This window comes from Gorilla gorilla, chromosome 5, assembly GCF_029281585.2.
Source record: "Gorilla gorilla gorilla isolate KB3781 chromosome 5, NHGRI_mGorGor1-v2.1_pri, whole genome shotgun sequence".
Lineage (NCBI taxonomy): Eukaryota > Metazoa > Chordata > Mammalia > Primates > Hominidae > Gorilla > Gorilla gorilla.
In genome coordinates this window covers 21,059,734-21,082,377 of record NC_073229.2, presented here as the reverse complement: position 1 = coordinate 21,082,377, position 22,644 = coordinate 21,059,734, and the positions used below count along the sequence as shown (strand labels likewise).

At 48.2% G+C, this 22,644-nt stretch overlaps 1 protein-coding gene across 7 annotated transcripts in view; it reads left to right on the top strand.

Annotated features, from left to right (window-relative positions):
- Positions 1 to 5,879: 5,879 nt before the first annotated feature.
- The window catches only part of SLC22A23 (solute carrier family 22 member 23), a 187,495-nt gene continuing 170,730 nt past the window's right edge, over positions 5,880 to 22,644 (top strand). For 6 of the 7 annotated variants that reach the window (XR_008680843.2, XM_063707294.1, XM_019029104.4 and 3 more), the window contains exon 1: positions 5,880 to 6,541. Coding sequence is in view for 6 of the 7 variants with exons in the window: in XM_019029104.4 (XP_018884649.2) it covers positions 5,888 to 6,541 (654 nt within the window). In the remaining variant the exon portion in view is untranslated. The remainder of the gene's footprint in view (positions 6,542 to 22,644) is intronic. The other variant, XM_055390940.2, reaches the window with a different exon arrangement.

The window sequence follows — 22,644 nt, the reverse complement described above, 5'->3', positions numbered from 1 at the left end:
TTTCCTCAAAGTTCAAAATTCAAAACCTTAAAAATACTGTTAACTTAGAATGTTTTAGTGACTTTATCCATATATTTACATGTATTTTGGTATAGGAACGATAAATTTTAATTCAAAGCCCTCTTAGATGGCCTAGAATTTGGACTGAAAATAATATGCATACACAGCCAATTTTTTTAAATATGAAAAGTCATTTATGACTATCTAATGGTAATAAATTCAAACCAGCCTTATTAAAGAAAGAAGTTAAATAAACCAATGTCTTGGTCAAAACAGCTTGCCTCAGAAAGTATACTCTGGGTCGAATAATCTGCCTCCTTCAGGAATATTCATTCCTCTTGTTGCCCGCTAGCTTCCAGTCATAAAAAAAATCCGTTGAATAACTTTAGATTTGGTTACATCCATCTGTGTGTTTTTCTTCACCTCCATTTAGAATTAGTAGGAAAAGCATTAGAACAGAAGGGTTGTTTAAAGAACATTAGTTTATCTCGTTTGAAAAGTGAAACTTCTTTCATGTAAGCTCTGGTTACTTCATTGTTCTTTCCACAAGCCCTTCTAACAATGATTATCTGCAGTTTGCCCACCCACTGTCAAGAGCTCAGCATCCATACTTGAAATTCAAGCTTCATATGCCAACTTTGGGATGATTCTCATCAAACAGAAGAGGCTGATTCCATGCTGGAATAAAACATATAATATTCACTTATAAGTCTTGGCATTGTGTTATTTTCGTGTGTGTGTGTGTGTGTGTCAAAGAACATTCTTTTTTTTTTCTTTTTTGAGATGGAGTCTTGCTCAGTCACCAGGCTGGAGTGCAGTGTGGCATGACCTTGGCTCACTGCAACCTCCGCCTCCCAGTTCAAGCGATCCTCCTGCCTCAGCTTCCCGAGTAGCTGGGACTACAGGTGCGCACCACCATGCCCAGCTAATTTTTGTATTTTTAGTAGAGATGGGGTTTCACCATGTTGGCCAGGATGGTCTCGATCTCCTGACCTCGTGATCCCCTCGGCCTCCCAAAGTGCTGGGATTACAGGCGTGAGCCACCGCGCCTGGCCCAAAGAACATTCTTAAGTACAGTAAGACAAAGATGACATCTATGATTTTCACCAAACAAAAGCCAACATCAAATTTTAGATCGATTTGCTTCACTAATTTTTTTAATTCAATAAAAGAGTTCAAAATTAAATTTTGACCAAACTTTGAAAGTAACTGGGCCCTAGCCATCACATTTACAATGGAGTAGCTTTTTGCATAGAAGTCTTATCTTCACTTTTTCTGTTTTCACTTGGCCTTTTGATGAATTTGTCTTGTACTAGATGAGTAGGTAGTTTTTCTCAAGATACTACCTGTAGCTTTCCTCAGGATAGATTATGTGACATTTTTATTACTTCTGTCACTTAACCAAAGTAGCTTTTTCATTTTCATTTATGATAGGTTTTGTAAATGTCAAATTTCTTGTTAAAGAGTCAGACTTGACATTCCAAAAGGCAAAGGATGATATAAATAATATTCAAGTATACACAACTAGAGTTGGAAATAATTTCAATCACTTTCTCCCACCCTCCCAAAATCAAGGTAACCTAATTTTCAAATAGTTATTTGAAAGGAAGAAATCAAGCTGCAGTTTAAAAAAAAAATGACACAGGATATTCTAAAATGTGATATATCTATCTATAATTCAAGTATAAAGACCATGAATAATCAGAGAAACCAACGTGAAATCCATTTGGTATGACTTGCAGCATACATTTAAAGTTAATTAACCCTGACTTGAATTCCTTAGAATTAACTTTTACAGAATTATAGAGGATTTAAAATTAGGTTTCCACCAATTTTAGAGGTAAGCTAAAACATTTTTTCTCCTGTTATCTCCAAGGAAATAAAACTGTTCAAATGTATTGGTGATTAGGTTATGACTTTCATTTCCTTTCTTTATTTTCTCAATTTTTAGGAAACTATAAACTGGTAGATTCTTTAACATACTTTCAAAGGAAAAGGGAATGACTCAGCTTCTTTATGAAGATCACTGGGTTCAGGATACTCACATAAATTTAGGGTCACAAACACAGCTACTTTTGGGGGCCAAATGACATGCATGAGGGGCATGTGTCAGGCAGGGATGAGGGCAAGCTGGAGAGTGCCTGCTCATTTACTGCAGTCCAAGAAAGCACGGTCCTGCAAACATGGGGCATCAAAAGGACAATGGCTTCTGCTATGTTCAGAGAAGCCCAAAACACATTTTTTTCTAAGTATTCAATCTCCCAATTTTGAAATGTTAGCAATTATTTTCCTGAAAACATTGCCTATGGTCTGTGAGCTGCATTTGGCCTATAAGCCACCATCTGCAAGCCAATACTGCCCAAGAGAAGATAATATTGGGAGCTAATCCAGTAACCACAATGCCTTACAACAAGACATATAATTGTCAAATTCATTTCAAGTCTCATGTTGGCTGATCTGAGCACAATCTTTGAGAGATGAACAAACACAAAAAGGTTGCTTGATGATTTAAGAAACAAAGTAAACAGTTTGATGATTTGAATAGACAGTATCATCAAGTGATTAATAACTTGATACACTCATTTATTTGACAAAGATGTATTGAGCGCCTTGCATGTACCAGGCACTGTTTTAACCACCAAGCATACAGCTGAGCACAAGGCACCTATCCCCGAAGGTGCTTACATTCTAGAGGCAGAACGTAAATCTAACTAAGCAAACAAGAAAAATAGCAGCTGATGATAATGATCATGCAGAAAATTAAAAACAGTAATTTTTTAACAGGTGTCTGGCTTTCCTATCCTGGTCCATGGATCTCAAACCTCACCCACTGAGGCTGTCAGAGTGTCAAATTCTTCCTCTTTACTCCTTTTGCTCACGTTACGAGATCACTTGTGGTATGTTTTAATAAATTGAAGGCCACTTTATTTTAAAGTAGTTACATTTTAATCTTCTTGACTAGATTTGGTGGAAATATCAATCCAGGAGGGATTTAGGGAAACCTCTAATCTAATCAACAGCTTAATTACAATGCCTGGGTCAGTGCTGCAGCTAGTTAATTTCAAACATTTTATGTTGCCTCCTTTTAGCTTCAGTTTTAGAGGATACCATTTTCCAGTGTGTCCCTAAATTCTAAGAATGTACCATTTGAGGATTTTTACCACCTTTTGCGAACAAAGACTAATAACATCTTCACAATGAAACTCTTTTCCTAGGGCCAGGGCTTCTCCCACGTAAAAATGCACATTAACAAACATCTTTGTAAACTCTTCCCTATAGTTGCCCCTGTATGATGAAATGGAGAAATCCGGTAATGTCCAGTCAGAAAATCTGGGTTCAAAACCAGATATTTGGCTCAGCTGGGGACCAACTCTTTGATCTGGTAGTCAGTCACCTGATCCTTGCTGTTTCTCTTTGAAAGCCCACTTCTTGGGGCGCTGAATGTGAGGACCGAGTGAGCGTGTGAATTTGAAAGCCAACTCTGAAACGCTGGCTATGATAGTTATTCTGATTGGAAGGGCCATTAAGGTCAATGGCAATGCTCCTTTTGTGATCAGTTACAAGAAAACAAACGGGTCCTTGTGACTGTGGGGGAAAGGAGGCAGAGCCAGACACAAAGTGGACCTCTTCTGGAAAATCAGCCGCTGAAAGGAAAATAAATAAAATCCGTAAAGTTATATTTCAATTCAAAAAGAAATGTGAATTGTATGTAATGGCAAGAGGAGCACTGGTAATAATACATGGCTAGCATTCATTGCGCACTTACTCTGTTCCAGGCATGGAGGTCAGAACTTTGCATGTATTAGCTCTTCAAATGAGGGGAGGAGAGGGAAGGAAAAGTTAAGCTAATAAATAATGTGAAGTTGAAAAATTACCACGTACACAACGTGCACTATCGTGTCCACCCCCCCCCCCCCCGCCCCCAGCTCTTTATATATGTGGTTTCCAGACCCATTTCTTAGAGGTTTGGTGTCTTTTGCAGCCCTTAGGGCCCCTTCCGCCCATTGTTATCTAATCACCCCTTCTCGGCCACGCAGGAAGGTCTACAGCCTCCCCTGTCCCCCAAGACCCGCCCCCCGGCAGCCTTCAGAAATAGTTCTCTCGTACGTATGTGCCAGCATCTTATGCAGTAAACACATGTTGCCCTTAACACTGAACTGCAGGTTAAAAATGTATTCCACTAAATTATGCAGCGGTTAGCTGAGCAAATAATGAAAATGCAAAAGAATACATTCAGTATATGGAGCTTAGAATATATCCTTTTGGAAAGCTAAACATTTTTTTTTTTTTTTTGCCCCAAATAAGACTAGAAATGGATTGCTCCATTTAAGACTTCCATTAATAAACTTCTCAGAATATGAAATGTCTCCAAAATGTGGGGACGCTGGGGTGAAAGGTGCCGGATAATTCTCTTTGGTGCGTGCGCTGGGTGCAGGAGGAAATATGCTAATGTAGCCGTTTGCCGCAGGGCTGGTGTTATTTATACAGCGCTGGCTGGGCAAGGTTGGCGCTGGAGCAGGAGAGGAGGGAGAGGTTTGTCTTCTTGTGTGAGAGTATAGATGTGTGCGCCTGTGCACACGGCGTTCCAAACGTGAATACAAGATCTTAGGGAGGGGGTGGGGAATGCCATCACGTTTATACTGTGTGTATTATAACTTGTGTTGGAGATATATCCCAGCATCGTGCTTACATCGCATTCACTTAGGAGTGGGGGAAGAAATGGCGATTTGGGAGTGGGTGCGGCGGGTCGCAGGTGGCCAGACACTGCGGGGGACTGGCGACCTGAAATTGGAAAAGGCGCCTCCTTGACCCTGCTCCACGGACACAAAAATCAACCTTATTCGCTCCTGGAAAAAGCGCAGAGGGTTGTTCCCGAAGGCTGAAGACCCTCGGGCTTGGGTCTGGGAGCGGGGCGCGGGCAGCGGGACCGCCGGGCACCTCTGAAGAGACAGAGGTCACGGAGACCTGGCGCGCGCGGAGTGGGTGGGGGGGCCCGCGCGGCTGCGGGAGCCCAGCCTCAGAGAAGACCCGGCCCACACGTTCTCAGCGCACGCCGACTTTGCCGGGACCCGTCGCCGACCGGCGACCCCTGCTACGCGCGTCTCCTCCTCCCCCGCCCCGCCCGGCGCGAAACGGGCACGGGCAGGGGATCCTCCAGCCAGGCGGGCCCGGGGTGTCCCGTTTCCCCCGCCCCCCCTCCCGTGGATCCCGGGCGGCGGCGGCCGCGCGTCCGGGCTGGAGGGGGCGCTCGCGAGCAGGAGCCGAGCGCAGCAGGTGCCGCGGTTACCTCCACCTCGGCGGGGGGAGAGGGGGCGGGCCGGGGGGCAGGGAGGAGGGGGAGGAGGAGGAGAAGGGGGAGGAGGAGTGGGGCCGGCTCCAGGAGCTGGAGAGCGCGGCCGGCTCGGCAGGCTGGGTCCAGAGCTCGCGGCTTCCGGGAGGCGCCCGAAGTCGGAGAAATACAGCGCGGCCACCCCGGGAGCAGCAGCCTTTGCCCGCACCGCCGCCCGCAGGGCCCTGAACCGCCGGCAAGGGCGCGGGCCGGGTGCGGCGCCGGCTCCTCCCCCTGCCGCGTCCGGCGCGGAGCAGCGGAGAGCGGCGGGCTCGGCAGCCGGCGCCCGGGCCGCGGAACCGATGAGCCGCGGCGGCTGAGGGCCCGGCCGGCCTCTGCCCGGCGCCCGAGCGGGGCCGCAGCGCCCGGGGCGCGGGGTCCGGCGGGTGACATGGGGGCGGCCTGACGCACCCGGAGCCGCCGAGCGCTCTCTCTCGAGCCGCGGGCCCTCCTCGGCGGCAGCGGCTGCAGGCGCCTGGCCCGGCGCGCTGTGCCCGGGGCGCCCGCGGAGCCTCCGCCGCGCTCTATGCTCCTCTGCGGGAGCCGTGGGCCCGGGCCATGGCCATAGACCGGCGGCGCGAGGCGGCGGGCGGCGGGCCTGGGCGGCAGCCGGCCCCGGCCGAGGAAAACGGCTCCCTGCCGCCCGGGGACGCGGCGGCCTCGGCGCCCCTCGGGGGACGCGCGGGCCCCGGCGGCGGCGCGGAGATCCAGCCGCTGCCCCCACTGCATCCTGGAGGCGGCCCGCACCCGAGCTGCTGCTCGGCGGCTGCGGCCCCGAGCCTCTTGTTGCTGGACTATGACGGGTCGGTGCTGCCCTTCCTCGGGGGCCTGGGCGGGGGCTATCAGAAGACCCTCGTGCTGCTCACCTGGATCCCGGCGCTGTTCATCGGCTTCAGCCAGTTCTCGGACTCGTTCCTCCTGGACCAGCCCAACTTCTGGTGCCGCGGGGCCGGCAAAGGCACCGAGCTGGCAGGGGTCACCACCACAGGCCGGGGCGGGGACATGGGCAACTGGACCAGCCTCCCCACCACCCCCTTCGCCACTGCCTCCTGGGAGGCTGCGGGCAACCGGAGCAACAGCAGCGGCGCGGACGGAGGCGACACACCACCCCTGCCATCCCCTCCGGACAAGGGGGACAACGCCTCCAACTGTGACTGCCACGCATGGGACTACGGCATCCGCGCCGGCCTCGTCCAGAACGTGGTCAGCAAGGTAAGGGCCGCAGCCGCCCAGTCCCTCCAACCCTCTCCCTGCAGACCGAGGTCCAAGCCCGAGCCAGCGGGAGAACCGAAGTCCCCAAAGTGGTGGTGCTAGAGTGTGTGTACGGGCATTCCGCATTGGCTTAATCTCCTTCCGTCCCCCAAACCACATGCCTTTACTTGGGTGTAAAGGGAGCACCATAGCCTTTACTAGTTTGCCAAACTCCTGTCCCGGTACGCGGATGGAAAGCGCGCCCTTCCCCCACCCTCGGGGCGAGGCAGCTGACCTGTCACCAGCCCGCTCTGGAGGAGTCGGACTGGCGTCGTTCAAGGTCTGCTGGGGGAGTCGGGACCACAGCCCTGTTCTGCCCGGCTAGTTGTCCCCGGGTCTCCCACAAAGCAATAGTCTTCCATCTCGCACTTAATTTTGACACGGGTAAAGCCCACTAAAGAACTGGAGAGCCAGAGAAGCAAAGACTCCTGCAAATCCCCAACCCGCAGCCCATGCTTAGTCCTCCCCAAAGATACCTGACTTTAGACTTTGCTACCCCAGTGTCTCCTCCCATGTTTTCTCAGCACTTCAGTAAACATCACTACAGTATAGGAAGGACGCGGAGAATATGTCATTTGGGTGTTCCCCGGCCGTCACCGCTCTTACACAGCAGCTGCTTTGGGCTGAGGCACTGAGAACGGGGGTGTGATTTAGCTGAAACATGCACCTTGTCCTCTGAGTCCTGTAGCTAAAGCTCCCTTGCAGAGGTATTGCGTGGTGTGAAATGTAGCAGAAAGGAGTTGTGAGACAAGTGTGAAGGCCTAAACACAGAGTGGGCAATGGCGGACACTCAATGCCCCTAGACAGCTATAATTTTATTCTTAACATATAAGAGATATCAAGACATTTGTAGTTTTGCTCCTTGTGTCTAAACTAATTAATTCACATTTTAAAGTAAATACAGACTCTCCTTCACCCCACCCCCTACCCATTCTGGGCTGTTCTGGCAGAGTTTTAAATGCTTTGTCGAAATGTATGAAATTGGACAGTTTTAAATAGTCAATGTGCATGTAACCTCCTCCCCCCGTGTGCATTGGTTAACAGTTGTAGCTCATGGATGTGTAAGATAAACTCTTACATCATCATAATCATTGTTTTAATCTTGTACCAACCTGGCCAGAAATGCTCTGTCCTGTGGGAACTGTCTGACTGAGCTGCCCCTGCTGCCCTGCAAGGTAATGGGGAAGGTCCTTCTAGCTGGGTTCACCTTGATCCCACCCACCTCCTACCCCCTGCTTTCTAAAGGTGTTTCTGTGACTGTTTTCCCTTCACGGAGGGCAATATTTCTTTGTTGGTTTTAGCAGCACAGAAAAATTAAGAACAATGACTATTTAAATCACTGCGTATGTCTGACAGACTGAGGGTTTGGCAACATTGTTAAGTATTTCAAGTGTCTTTCTAGAGCAGAGGGAGAATAATGGATCAAAGTGAGTATGTGTGAAGAGCTCTGTGTCCTGGGGTCAAAGTAGAGGTGAACTTGAAAGTGACGAGATGGGATAGAGTGCCATTACCTTGGCAGTGAGGACCCAGGAAACAGCTATTCACACTCAGCCATGCAGGGTGGGAGGAGAGAACAAAAATAGTTCTTAAAAGCAGACTATGGAGGCATATTGGAGAGCTGGGCAGTTTTTCTAAATTAGCATTCGAGAGGGTCACAGACAGCACTCGTGTGTGGCATGTTTTGGGTGATGCTTGATGACACGTTGCAGTTACTGGGCCAGACTGAGAGGGGAAACCTGGGAACAATAATTAGACACACATTTTCTTATACAGTAAAGCCTAGAAAGGACATATTGATTTTCACAGACAAAAAAGATCTAAATAAAGGACTGCCTTCCCAGTGTTCTGTGTGTTTCAAGCACATAACAAATGCTTCAAAGAGCTTTTCAAGCACATTTTGGCATGTTGGAAGGCTGACTTTTCCTGTGCTGCTGTGTACGTTGAATACTGTATCAGATGCAATGTGGGATGTACACTATGGTGAGTGCAGGAGTTCTAGGGGTCAGGTGCTTGTCAGCCCACATCCCAAGTAGAAGCAGAAAGTGGAAGGAGCCTTTGCCTTCTCTCAGTGGATAAAAGCTCAGGGTTTGAGAAGCTGCCTTTTGTGCCTCTTTCGTGCTCTGTTCCATGATCTTTCCCTTGCAAATGAGCCTCATGCTGTCTTCAGCATGTATCCTGTATTTAGCATGTATCCTTTAGCGTGTGTGTGCCCTACAATATACGCACTATTCTGTCCCTAGGTGTCAGATAGGGAGAGGAAGACAGAAGAGCTACCAGGCACAGTTCTGGACCTCTTTCTCATGCGGCTGCTGGTATCCTAGCACCTACCTACATACGTGAAACTGTCAAGCCAGTTAGAATCCCAGGTTATTGTAGTTAAAAGGGATCTTAGGGCTGACCAGCCTCTCTCGCCTTCTGCATGATATCTCTGACATGAAGTTATCCATCCTAGTTTGAACACTTCCATCGATGGGAAGGGAGTGCTTTGTTAACAAGGCAGCTAGTCCATCCCGTAGTTGCTCTTCCTTGCAGGAAGGCACACTTTGGTAAATAAAACTCAGGTTAACTCATGCCTATTTGTGCCACTTGCTCCTCAGAATAATTTTTTAAAAAAATTATTTCTTAAATAAAATGTGTTTTCAATAGCTTCTTTCCTGGCTGAAAAATCTACAGTACTTAAGCTATTCCATACGTGCAAAAATTTGCCATACTTATCGCTCTGGTTGGCATGTGTGTCTCTTAAGCATGGTACCCAGAATCCAACCCAGCCAGGCCCTGTGTGTTCTAACCCAAAGAGGGGATTGATGGATACTGTCCTTCCCCTACTGCAACCTAGAGTTGATGCATTAGGGCTTAAACTAGACATGACATACTTCTGCTTCCAGACCGTGATCACCAACCCCCCCAGCGCTGTTTTCCTGGGAGTGGTGGATGAAATCAGGGTTTTCTCAGTTTTAGGCTCATGTAGCATGACCATGACTTAGGTTTCATCTTAATAATTTTGAGTTTCTAGATCTCTCCCGTTAGGATCTTTTTGTTTTTATTTTTTGCCTTGGCCTTTGTATTTGTTATCGGTACCAGAATTTGCATCGCAGAATCTGCAATGCCTTCAAAATAATGACAACACTAATGTCACTTTCTTTTGTGCAGCCCTTTATAGTTTGTAAAACATTTCATATACATTATTTTCTTTGATTAAGAAAATAATCCAGCCCAGGCTGGAGTCCAGTGGTACGATCACAGCTCTCTGAAGCTTCCACCTCCCAGGCTTAAGTGATCTTTCTGCCTCAGCCTCCTGAGTAGCTGGGACTACAGGCATGCACCACCACACCTGGCTCATTTTTATTTTTATTTTTTTGTAGAGAGGGGGGTCTTGCTATATTGCCCAGGCTGGTGTTGAACTCCTGGCCTCAAGCAGTCCTTCTGCCTCGGCCTCCCAAAGTGTTAGGATTATAGGTGTGAGCCACCGGCCAGACTAATAGCAGGTGCCAATCATGGATTTTAAGTCAGTGAACACACATTTGAGTGTGCCATGTGTTCTGTACAAGAACCAGGTACAGATGCTCCTCTGCTTAGGATGGTGTTGTGTCTTGTGTCCAGATAAACCCCTCATCAGTTGGAAATATTGAAAGTGGAAAATACATTTAATACACCTAACCTACTGAATATGCTGGCTTAGCCCAGCCTACCTCAGATGTGCTGAGAACACTTACATTAGCCCACAGTTGGGCAGAGTCATCTCACACAAAGTCTGTTTTATAATGTGTTGAATATCTCGTGTGACTTAGGGACGGAATACTGTACTGAAAGTGAAAAAGAGAATGGTTGTGTACTTCAGATACTCACAACCATTGTGTTTTTCACTTCTGGTGAATAAAGCAGCCCTTATCGATACAGTTTCTACTGAATGTGTATCGTGTTCACACCATCATCAAGTCGAAAAATCATCAAGTTGAACTGTTTTAAGCCGGGGACCATCTGTGTTCAACTTTCTGATGACTTTCACAAGCTCTGCATTTTCTCTCCCAGCTCTGTTGTAAGGTATTGTCAGTGCCTTGCAGAAAAGAATCAAATTCCTTCCAAGTCACATAGACAGCAAGTTTTGGAGAGCTAAGGACAAACAGGTCTGCAGCTCAGCTCAGTTGGCTTGCTTCTCCCACACCAGCATTCCCTGCGCAGCCCAAGTTCTCAGATACTTCTGAGATCTTAGTCAACAAAGTTAAAACAAAACAAAACAAAAAAACAAAAAAAGACTCCATGGACTTGCAAATATTGCTCTTAATGATTTGCACAGGCTGAGTGCAGTGGCTCACGCCTGTAATCCCAGCACTTTGGGAGGCCTAGGTGGGTGGATCATTTGAGATTAGGAGTTTGAGACCAGCCTGGCCAACATGGTGAAACCCCATCTCTACTAAAAATAGAAAAATTAGCTGGGCGTGGTGGCGCACACCTCTAATCCCAGCCACTAGGGAGGCTGAGGCAGGAGAGTCGCTCGAGCCTGGGAGTGAGAGGTTGCAGTGAGCGAGATCGCGCCACTGCACTCCAGTCTGGGTGACAGAGTGAGACCCTGTCTCAAAAAATAATAATAATTTGCACAGTGTATCCTGCATTGTTCTGACTGAATCTGTTGGTTTCTAATACTCAACACTTTCTTGAGTAATCTCTAGAATTTTTGCCAATAATCAATGCCAGCTGAACTTGCCCCATTTTTTTCTGTATTTGAAATGTAGGATGTTTGTCCAGCTCCAGTCTTCTGGTAGCATTTCCTCTGTTCTCATGAATTTGCAAAGATTTCTGACCTTTATCCTGAAAGTTGCTTAAATATCCTGGGAAGTAGTTTGTATCCTTTTTCTAGGGCTAAAGAGTAGAAGTTATTTAAAGTGACTTTAAGTACAATTTAATTAAGACTAGAAATAATTATATAATTGCAACAGTAACACTTTTAAAAATAGCCCACAATTCCATGATCCTAGTTATCATATGATAACTAGTTTTCACTTTTGAAATGCCTTACACACAAACCTGTTTTTACAGTTCTCATCAAAGTGTTCATTTAATGGAATCTACTATTTTCTTGACACCTTATCAAAAGAATTTGTCCAGTTCTTCCGAAACATTTTAAATGCATGATATTTTTGCTGATTTATTAAAAGTTCTTAAATTCTTTTCCTAATACTGAACTGACGGCTGGGCGCAGTGGCTCACGCCTGTAATGCCAGCACTTTGGGAGGCCGAGGCGGGCGGATCATGAGGTCAGGAGTTCCAGACCAGCCTGGCCAACATAGTGAAACCCCGTCTCTGCTAAAAATACAAAAATTAGCCGGGCATGGTGGTTCACGTCTGTATTCCCAGCTACTCGGGAGGCTGAGGTAGGAGAATCGCTTGAACCTGGGAGGCGGAGGTTGCGGTGAGCCGAGATCACTCCACTGCACTCCAGCCTGAGCAACAGAGCAAGACTCCGTCTCAAAAAATAATAATAAAATACTGAACTGACTACCATGAGGTCATCCCAGTGGTGGCTTTTGTCTAGTAGATGCAACAACAGTGGATATCTTCCTGCATATCTATTTTTAAAAATTGACTATAGTAGGTAATACATGTACATTGTACAGAAAGCATAGCATAAAAGTAACATTTCTTTCTGTCTCTGCCCCCAGTTTCCCTCTTCAGAAGCAACCATGGTTACCAGTTTCTCACATCCCCTTCCAGAAATGTTCTACTTTCATTTACATATTTTGTCTCAGAAACACTAGCGTATCCTAAACACTGTTTTTTCACTTATGCTGGAGATGAATACATCAGTACATAGAGATACTCATTCTTTTTTATGTCTGCATAGTATTCCATTGTCAGACTGGACTGCCATTTATTTAACTAATCACTTACCGAGGAAGCATTAAGTTTGTCTCCAGTCTTTGCTGTTATATTCACAATATATCACGAAATCTTGGCATGCACAGACATTTGCACACATGTAAGAAATTTTTAGAAGTGGGAGGGTGAAAGTAGGCTGCATTTTTATGTTAATAGATACTGTCAGAGTGTTTTCTGTAGAAATCTTAGCTATGCACAATTATACTAATAATGTGTGTGGTTCTGTTCCCTACACCTTCCCTGACCCAGGGGATTATCAAATCTTTACATATTTTCTAGTTTGATGTGCAAAAAATTGTATTTGGTGGTGGTTGTGATTTGCATCTCTCTTGTTAGGAAGGAAGTTAAACATCTTTTTGAAAGTTTTTGAGCCATCCATATTTCCTGTTCTTTGAACAGTCTCTTCATTTCCTTTGCCTTTATGTGTGTGTATATGCTGTGAGAAGCATTATTTTTATATGTATTTATAGGTACACTTTATGTATGATGTAAATTAACCCTTCTGGATGACTTGTAACCATTTTCCTCGAGTTTGCTGTTTGGTTTTTTAAATTTTGTACATGATATTTTTGTTATGTAGAAACGTATGGTTTGGTTAGAGTTGTATGAATTAATCTTCTTTTTTATGATTTCTTATGTTAGCTTTAAGGCTTGGAAGATTCCTGGAAGACTGGGGGGAAATCCTATGTTTTCTTCTAACATTTTTATGATCTTATAACTTCTTTATTTTGGGGTTGGAGATACCTGTTTTGCTTTTCTGAGCTATTAGGATAAATTGCTAGAAAGGTCAGAGGATATAACCAGCATTTCATGCAGACGTTGACTTGCTTGTAACAACGTCCTAAACATTTAGTTTGGCAGTGGCCCTTATTAGTGTAAGGATTAGAGGCTAACCAGCTGTTAAGCAGCCTTTCCACCTCCGTTTGGGAGATAGCTGTCTTCCCAGGTCATAGGTCTCCCTTTCCTTCTTCATCTTCCTGTTCTGAACCATCTGCAGATCTCTCCCTCTCCCTCTTCGTCTTCCTCTGCCTCTCTGTAGTAACATTTTTTGCAGGTGCCTTTACTTTGGCCTTTAGTCCAAGGTAGGATTGAGTCGAAAGTTGGTGTCATTTAAAAACATGGTGGGGGCCGGGCGCGGCGGCTCACGCCTGTAATCCCAGCACTTTGGGAGGCCGAGGTGGGCAGATCACGAGGTCAGGAGTTCAAGACCATCCTGGCCAACGTGGTGAAACCCTGTCTCTACTAAAAATACAAAAAAATTAGCAGGGCGTGGTGGCGGGTGCCTGTAGTCCCAGCTACTTGGGAGGCTGAGGCAGGAGAATGGCGTGAACCCGGGAGGCAGAGCTTGCAGTGAGCTGAGACGGCGCCACTGCACTCCAGCCTGGGGGACAGAGCCAGACTCTGTCTCAAAAAACATGGTGGACTTTCTGAATCTTTGTCCTGAGGTTGCCACAAACTGGTGGTGTGTGGGAGCCAGCTTGGCTTCTATTGACTCTGAGCCCGCTGCACGTGTCTATCCAACTTCACATTCAGTAATGTCATGCTGGCAGCCTGAAATTCACCATGGTGGGAGCATTTACACCATAGGAATTGGCGAACAGTATAGATCAGGGTTTTTTTTTCTTCATAGAGCTGGTTGTTAAACATTTATCACACTAATGAGTGTGACCCTGGGCCACTTGAAAAAAAAGTTTTTTGGCCCGGTGCAGTGGCTCACGCCTGTAATCCCAGCACTTTGGGAGGCCGAGGGAGGTGGATCACCTGAGGTCAGGAGTTTCAGACCAGCCTGACCAACATGGTGAAACCCCGCCTCTACTAAATATACAAAAATTAGCTGGGCATGGTGGTGGGTGCCTGTAATCCCAGCTGCTCAGGAGGCTGAGGCAGGAGAATCGCTTGAACCCAGGAGGCGGAGGTTGCAGTGAGCCAAGATTGCGCCATTGCACTCCAGTCTGGGCAACAAAGTGAGACTCCATCTATCTCAAAAAAAAAAAAAAAGAGAGAGGCCAGGCACGGTAGCTCATGCCTGTAATCCCAGCACTTTGGGAGGCCGAGGTGGGTGGATCATGATGAGGTCAGGAGATGGAGACCATACTGACTAACACAGTGAAACCCCATCTCTACTAAAAATACAAATAATTATCCAGGTGTGGTGGCGGGCACCTGTAGTCCCAGCTACTTGGGAGGCTGAGGCAGGAGAATGGTGTGAACCCAGGAGGCGGAGCTTGCAGTGAGCCGAGATTGCACCACTGCACTCCAGCCTGGGCAACAGAGCAAGACTCCGTCTCAGACAAAAAAAAAAGAGAAAGAAAGTTTCTTTCCTCTCTCCTCCTTTTCACAGATTTGAGTGCCTGTTCTGAGCTGAGCATTGTGCTATGTGTTGGGGATACAATGATATGTGAAAGTAGACAGCTCAGCTTCCATAGAGCTTAGAGACTTCTGGGGAAGGCACACCCAAATTGATCAAGTAATAATCTTTTAATTACAAACTGAGTTAAGCGTGTAGAAAGAAAGGGAATTGAGAGACTAGAACAACAACAACAAAACCCTGACCTAGACAGACTGGTCTATGTAAGAAAGTGACATCTGAGATGAGAGCTGAGGTTTGAGTAGGAGGTAGAGAGAGAGGCAAAAGAGGAGAGATGTGTGTGTTTTCCAGAGAGAGCAAATGGCACTTGCAAAGGCCCTGTGGTGTGTAGGGCCTGGAATTGATAGCAATTGATATGGGAATGGGGGGTGGCGATGGCTTATAAACCGTGCTAAGAACTTTTCCTCTAATTTTAGAGCAAAGGAAAACCATTAAAGAGTATTAAGTGGGATAAGGGATATGATGGAGTCAGAATTCGTATTTTTGAAAAGACCTCTCTGGCTGCAGTGAGATCTCGCGTGGTGGGGAGGGGAGGCTGTGCTGAGTGCACAGGAGAAAGCCAGCGAGGCCTGTAGAAGATGCTGATAACTTCCCCAGGGCTGACGGGGAGGCAGACACTCTCGGGAGATACCAGGGAGATGCCCTTAGCCAGCTGAGGTGAGGCCTTGGGAATGGAGGGCTTCAATGGAGGGCATGTGGAGTGAGACGAGGGCCTGGGCCCAAACACTGCACGTACGATGGAGACTTGGGGCTCTGCAGCCACCCATAGGCAGAGGGGAGGGAGGAGAGCTTTTGACAGGGAAAGGCAGCCTGACCAGAGGTTCTGGAGGAAACTGGGCCTGTTTGGGAAGCAGACATGCTGGCCTGCGCAGGGGTTCTGGGGATGAATAGTGGGAAGTCCTACTGGAAGCTCAGAGGCCAGACAAGGGGGCCTGAGCCTGTTCCCAGGGCTGTCGATAGAAAACTCGGGGCCTTTGGCGTGTTCTGCCATTTTCTCTGGCCCTCCTACTCAACAAGGGAGGATGCTAATTAAATTTCCACACAGCTGAAAGACCCAGATATGTGAAACCATAGGGCTAGAATTTGCCTTCAAATTCAGCTGGCTTTGCCTTTGCTAATCGCTTAGTCTAGGTAAAAGATTGTCCTGGGCGTGGCCATGTTTAATATGATTATCTAGTCCAAGCCTTCAGTTTAGATGAGAAGGCTGAGCTGGAGGGCCATTGGCTTGTCCAAAGCCACCAACCTATTAGGGTTTGAATTCAGTTCTCCTTATCCTCTGCCCCAGAGTGGCCCTTACCATGGGAGAGGGGCTGGGAAGGGCTGGCAGGGGCTCCCACCTTTTGTGACTTCTCCCTGGCACTGGTCTTTCAGAGGTGACCCTCCCGTTGTGCTTGAGAATGGTGGTTGCTATATGTTTGGGCTTCTGGACAGTTCTGCTGTGGCTTTGCATGGGTGGACTTCCGCAGAACACCTCTCTGGGCAGATTTTTCTACTCTCTGTCTTCTTAGTCCCGGCTAGCCAGGCTCCCATCTTGTCTTGCTGCTTTTAACACCAGAGGCCCGAGAGACAGAAAATAAGATGGAAACCTGCCCACATCACTTCCCTGCTTGAAGCCTTCCATGGCTCCCCATCACTGCAGCACCCATCAAGGGTGCCCTCAGACCTGAGCCCCACATGTCTTTCCTCTCCTCCCCTGCCACCCCTCCTTGTTGTAGGGGGCATCTTGTATATATTAATAGTTCCCAGCCCGGTCTCTCTCACTGCCTTGTGCCTTGCTCATGCTATTCCACTTGCTCGAGCCCCTTCCCTCCTTCCTTCAGCCCCTTGGTTCCTGCTCATCCCTCAGGTCAGCTCAGTCTCCATCTGAAGGACGGCAACCAGCTGTCCCCTTATCCAAGCCCTCACTGGACCCTGGTTGGAAGGATGCCCGTCTCTCTCCCCTCCTGAAGCTCTTTGACTTTATGAGGTTAACACCATAAATGTCTGAACTCATCTGAACTTGATGTCATGAAAAGGGCAAGAGTGGCCAGGCGCAGTGGCTCACGCCTGTAATCCCAGCACTTCGGGAGGCCGAGGCAGGTGGATCCCCTGAGGTCAGGAGTTTTGAGACCAGCTGGCCAACATGGTGAAACCCTGTCTCTACTAAAAATACAAAAATTAGCTGGGTATGGTGGTGCGTGCCTATAATCCCAGCTACTCAGGAGGCTGAGGCAGGACAATCGCTTGAACCTGGGAGGCGGAAGTTGCAGTGAGCCGAGATGGCGCCATTGCACTCTAGCCTGGGGGACACAGTGAGACTCTGTCTCAAAAAAATAAAATAAAAGGGGCAAGAGTGGCAGGCCTGGCTTGCAGCCCCAACTCTGCCACTTGTCATGGGTCTGTCTCCTGGAGCATTACTGCACCTGTTTCCTCAATGGTAGAATGCGGTCAGTGCTGCCTGACCTTGAGGGCCATTGTGAGGTCAGACGCAGAACACTGGGAAGCGTGCCCCACCCCCACGTGCCTGGCAAACAGCCCCCACCCTGGAAGCCTCAGGTGCCTTTCTTCCTCCCCTTGGTGGGGTGAGGACGACCAGGATGAGTCGTCTGAGAAGCACTTTGAGGGGGAGGAGCTGAAGGCCACACCTGGAAGCGCGATTTATTCCTTGGGCACTGCCAGGTGTCTGCTGCCTTCACCCAGAAACCGATGACGTTTGGAGCCAGGTATGCCCTTCAGACAGGAAGCCTGCATCCAGGGTGATGGGAGGAGCCCCACCAAAAAGCACCCTCTACAGGGTTTATGTGTTTAAGTTCCAACCTGAAAACAAAACAGGTCACCGGGACACAGGGCTCAGAGAGAGGCCAGGATCAGAAAGCCAGGGGACCTTCCTGGGTAGCCAAGGCCGGGAGAGTGGGGCTCTGCCTGGCGCTTCACTGCCTCCTGGAGTTCTCAGGCCAGAAATCTGAGTTTATGCCATTGAGTGGAAGATGAGCTGCATGTGTTTGAAAGCCTGGCTTGGGTGTGCTGCGTGAAAATATGGCTCAGAGAGAGGGGAATTTGAGAGACGAGTTGATGGTGACTTTGAGCTCATAGCAGCAGAGCTCAGAGAGCAAACGTAGGGGCAAGTTGAAAACTGGAGAAAGGGCTGGGGCCCCTTCCCACTTGCAGCTGAGATTTTATGGGATGCCATGGACTTTGACCTCAGTATTGTAGAAACCTTAATCTTCTGCAGGCTGGGGTTTAGTTGTTTTGTTCTTTGTGTCACTATTGATGAGCAGATCTCCTTCCACACAAGTGATTTAGAGATTGACAGGGACCTGTTTGTCTGGGAAAGGGCAGGGGCTGTTGAGTGCATGAAGTGGATTCCTCTAAAATAAACCATTGCTGTGAGAGGATACCGCCAGCACGCGCCCACCCATGGCATCTGCATGGTATTGTATCCTGTCAGACCTCTCTTTGGTCTCTTTTGGCTACAAGTAACTAAAACAAATTTAAATTCCATTAACAAAATATAAAAGGAATTTCTTGGAAAGATGCAGGGCAGCAGGTGGAAGGTGGGATCTGAGATCACAAAGTGGGGTGGGGAGTGTCTTTTAGGACACTCAGAAACTATATCTTCTCATCCCGTTCTCCAGAAGTGAGCTCGGTTCCCACTTCAAACTGGCTTCGCCTGATGCTTTTGCTCATGTGATCCCTGGTCAAGCAACGGCCAACACAGAGGTCAGCATCTCTCTGTCCAACTCCAGCTTCCTGGGTGCAAATCTGATTCCCAGCATGGATTGGGGTGAGGAAAAGGAGGTTTTGGAGCAGGGAGTGAGGTTACCCAGGGCTGGGGACTCCTTCAAACGGTGTGACAGGATATGGTTCCGGCTGTTCTTCAAGCTGGGGTGGAAGGGGTTATAGGCAGATGTTTCTGGCAGTTAATTGAGGGTAATTGAGTATTGATGATTTAACCACTAAATGCTTTAAACAAAGTATTCTTTTCCCTCCCAGAGACTCAGGATGTAACTCACCTGCTGGCTACTTGAGCTGAGTGTGGAATTAGCAGGAACATACCTCCTGAGGCTTCTCTTCTAGGAATAATTAAACATGGCCTTAGATATTAGCTCCAGATCACCCAGGGATCTTGGAAGGAGCCGTTGGACAGTCACCAACACAGTGTTGCCAATTGTCACTCCCACCCCTGCCTTCACACAGGGCCAGTCTCCTGCTTTCCAAACATTTCTTCTAGTCAGGGCCAGCTACATAATTCGCAGGTCCCCGTGGAAAATAAAAATGCAGAGTCCCTTGTTGACAAAGTGTGTTGTCACCACTGCAGAGCTAGGCAAGGGTTTCCCCAAGCCTTTCCCAGTCTGTCTTCCCCAAGCCCTTCCCAGTCTGTCTTCCTTGTTTCTCAGTAACTTCTCTGCCTCTCCTCCATTGTATTTCATATCTTTTTCTAGATTTCTTTTGGTAAAAAGCAAAACACACTTTTTGAGGGCCTACTTTTCCCAGGGAACAGCTTTACAAAGCCCTGAGCAATTTTGTTTGGGATGTTTGGTTAGCTTAAGGTGTGCAATGGCATGAAGGAGCCAGGGAGCAGTCTTCCATTTGAAAATGCCGCTCTCTCAAAGTTGAGACAGTTGCTTTACTTATCTGAATATAGAACCAAACCAAAGAGCTGAGTCACAGAGATGTGTGGTTAAGGATGTTAAGTCATAGGAATGCTAGTTAAGTGTTTATCAGGTGTTTTTTTTTTTTTTAAATAAAGTGGGGAGGAGGGTCAGTCCTTTATGTAATTTAATTCAACTAGCTAACAGTCATGCTTTATTTCTTAGAATCATTTTAAAAATAGGTGCAAAGGAGATAATGCTGGCTTAAAACAACCACAAGCATCCCAGTGGTCATATTGTATTATGGACGGGTTATGTACTTAGCATTGTAATTTGCACTATGGAGTGTTTCCTCCCAGATTAGATGAAAAGCTGCCTTTTGCGTGTGTTTACAAGATGCTTTACAAATTGGGCGCCCTTGATTGCTATGTGTTGAGGAACTCCACTGTTCTCAGATGGATATACTTTAGCGTCTGCAGTAAGCGGATAGTCTTTGTCCTACTCTTTTTAAAAATTGTCTTTATTTGTAATTGTGGTAAAACTATAAATTATAAAATGTACTATTTTAGCCACTTTTCAGTGTACAGTTCTGTGGCTTTAGGTGCATCCTCATTGTTGTGCAGCTGGCACCATCATCCATCTCCAGAGCAATTCCATCTTCCCAAACTGAAACTGTCCCCATAAAACCCCAGCTCCCCATTCCCCTCCTCTGGCAACCCCACGCTACCTTCTGCCTCTTTGAATTTGCTTACTCTGGGTACCTCATATAAATAGAGCGTTTGTCCTTTGTGACTGGCTCATGTCGCTCAGCATGATGTCTTCAAGGCTCATCCATGTGGTAGCGTGTGTGAGCGTTTCCTGCCTGCCTTAGACTGAGGAATACGCCATTGTGTGCCTGCACCACATTCTGTTTGTTTGTTCACCAATCGGTGGGCACTTGGGTCGCCTCTACCCCTTGGCTGTGGTGCATGTGCGGCTGGGAACTTGGGTGATGCCCTCCTTCTTGAAGACAGTTCCGGACAATCTCTCCATCCCTCCCCTGCCCTCCCCTTCAGAGGCAGTGCTGCAGCTGCTTGCGTGGTGTCCCTGTCTTCCTCTCAGAACATCTGCCCTGGGCTGGTGTCACAGATGGGTAGAAGATCGTGTCTGCCCTGGAGAAGGGAGCTCCTCATGTAGCCGGAGACGGTTGGGAAATTGAATATCCCTGGCATGCGGCACAGGATGAGCGGGGCAGGGAATGGGAGCTGAGGGTGGGGGGTGAACCGAGCACATCCCAGGAGGGCAGGTGCAGTGCACTGTGAGGTGCCTTGGCCCAAGAACAGGACAAGGTGCAGGGGCACAGAGGAGTCGCTTCCGTCAGTGGGCAGGGAAGCCCAGGGGGCTGTGGCATCTGAGCTATCCCCAAGGAGGGCTTGGGTTTGAGCAGTTGAAAGGATTGAGAGAGGACCTCTTCTGTGAGGAGCTGATGAAGGTGGGGAAGGGACATGTGCAGAGTGCAGAGAGGACGTGGCCTAGAGGAGGGCATGGGTCCTGACCCTGCAAGGCCCCCCTACAAAGCCATAGAGTCAGCCTTCGGCATAGCTTGATTTTTTTCCCCCAGTAGACAATGAGTCTCCTAAACTTTGTAAGTAAGGAAATGATGGAAGAACGAGATTTTAGGACTTGATGGGAGAGATCCAGGAGAGAAGGGCTTGTGTCCACCCAAAGGGTCTGTCCACAGCCCCTCAAGCCAGCCCCTGAGGCGCTGTACCTCCAGGACACACCCATGTTACTCAATGCCTCTTGAAAACCACCTGAACGAGCCCCCATCACAAAACACGGCCATGGTCCTACCTGGGGGCCACAGCCCTCTCCCTCTCGACATGTCTGAGCTCCTGCCAAGCACCTTCTCTGCCCAGTGCCCAGTGCTCCTGCCTCCTACAGGCCCCAGCCCAGCACCATGTGGTCTCTCCACTACAGGGGCTGTCAGGCTTGCCTGATGCCGGACCCCACACAACTGCTCAGGGATTTCAGTTGACCTCCCTGGGTGAGTTTCTAGGGCTGCAGAATACCACAGACGGGCAGCTTCAACTGCAGAGATGTATTTCCTTACAGTTCTGGAGGCTGGAAGTCCAAGACCAAGGTTCAGCAGGATTGGTTTCTCCTGAGGCCTCTCTCCTTGGCTTGTACATGGCTGTCTTCTCTGTCCTCACACAGTCTTCCCTCTGTGTGTGTCTGCGTCCTCATCTCCTCTTCTTTTTTTTTTTTTTGAGACGGAGTCTTGCTCTGTTGCCCAGGCTAGAGTGCAGTGGTGTGATCTCAGCTCACTGCAACCTCCACCTCCTGGGTTCAAACTATTCTCCTGCGTCAGCCTCCCGAGTAGCTGGGATTACAGGCGCCCGCCACCGTGCCCAGCTAATTTTTGTATTTTTTAGTAGAGATGGGGTTTCACCATCTTGGCCAGGCTGGTCTCGAACTCCTGACCTCATGATCCACCTACCTCGGCCTCCCAAAGTGCTGGGATTACAGGCGTGAGCCACCGCGCCCGGCCACTCATCTCCTCTTCTTATAGGGACCCCAGTCGAATTGGATCAGGGCCCACCCTAATAGCTGCATTTGACCTTACTACCCTCTTTAAAAGCCCACTCTTAAAACACAGTCACATTCTGAGGTCCTGGGGGTTACAGCTTCAACGCTGGAGCTTTGAGGGGACAGTACAGCTCATGACAGCAGAGCTCCAGCATGGACCCTGAGCAGGGCAGCTCTGATCTGTATCTGCACCCGGGATAGTTACCTGAAGCCCTAGGCCTGTGCATTCCCCAACCTGCTGGACTGGCCCTCTCTTGTGGTACCTGATCTTATCTGTGCCTTTTCCCTAAATCCCAGTGTTTTGGTCCTTGGAACCTAGCTGAGTGGCTCTTTATCACTCCCTTGCTTCAAATCCTCCGTGGCTCTCCATGACCTTTAAGATGAAGTTGGGCCTGGGTGGTAGGTTTCAAGGTCTCTGCCTGCCTCTCCTGCCTCCATCCCCATCATCCCCACAGGGACCTCAGAGTTCCACCCACCGATTTGTTTATTTCCCAAACAATGCTGTGTTCCCCCATGCTCTTCTTTCAGCCCAGAGTCCACCCCTCCATCCTGTTGCCTCCTTCAGACCTTCTTGGCTCCCTCTTCCTCCCTTCCCATTTCCCACCCCTGCTGTCCTGGCCCGAATATATATCCTCAGCCCCTGGGCCTAGCAGGTGCTCTGTAAACACTTCCTGCATGCTGCC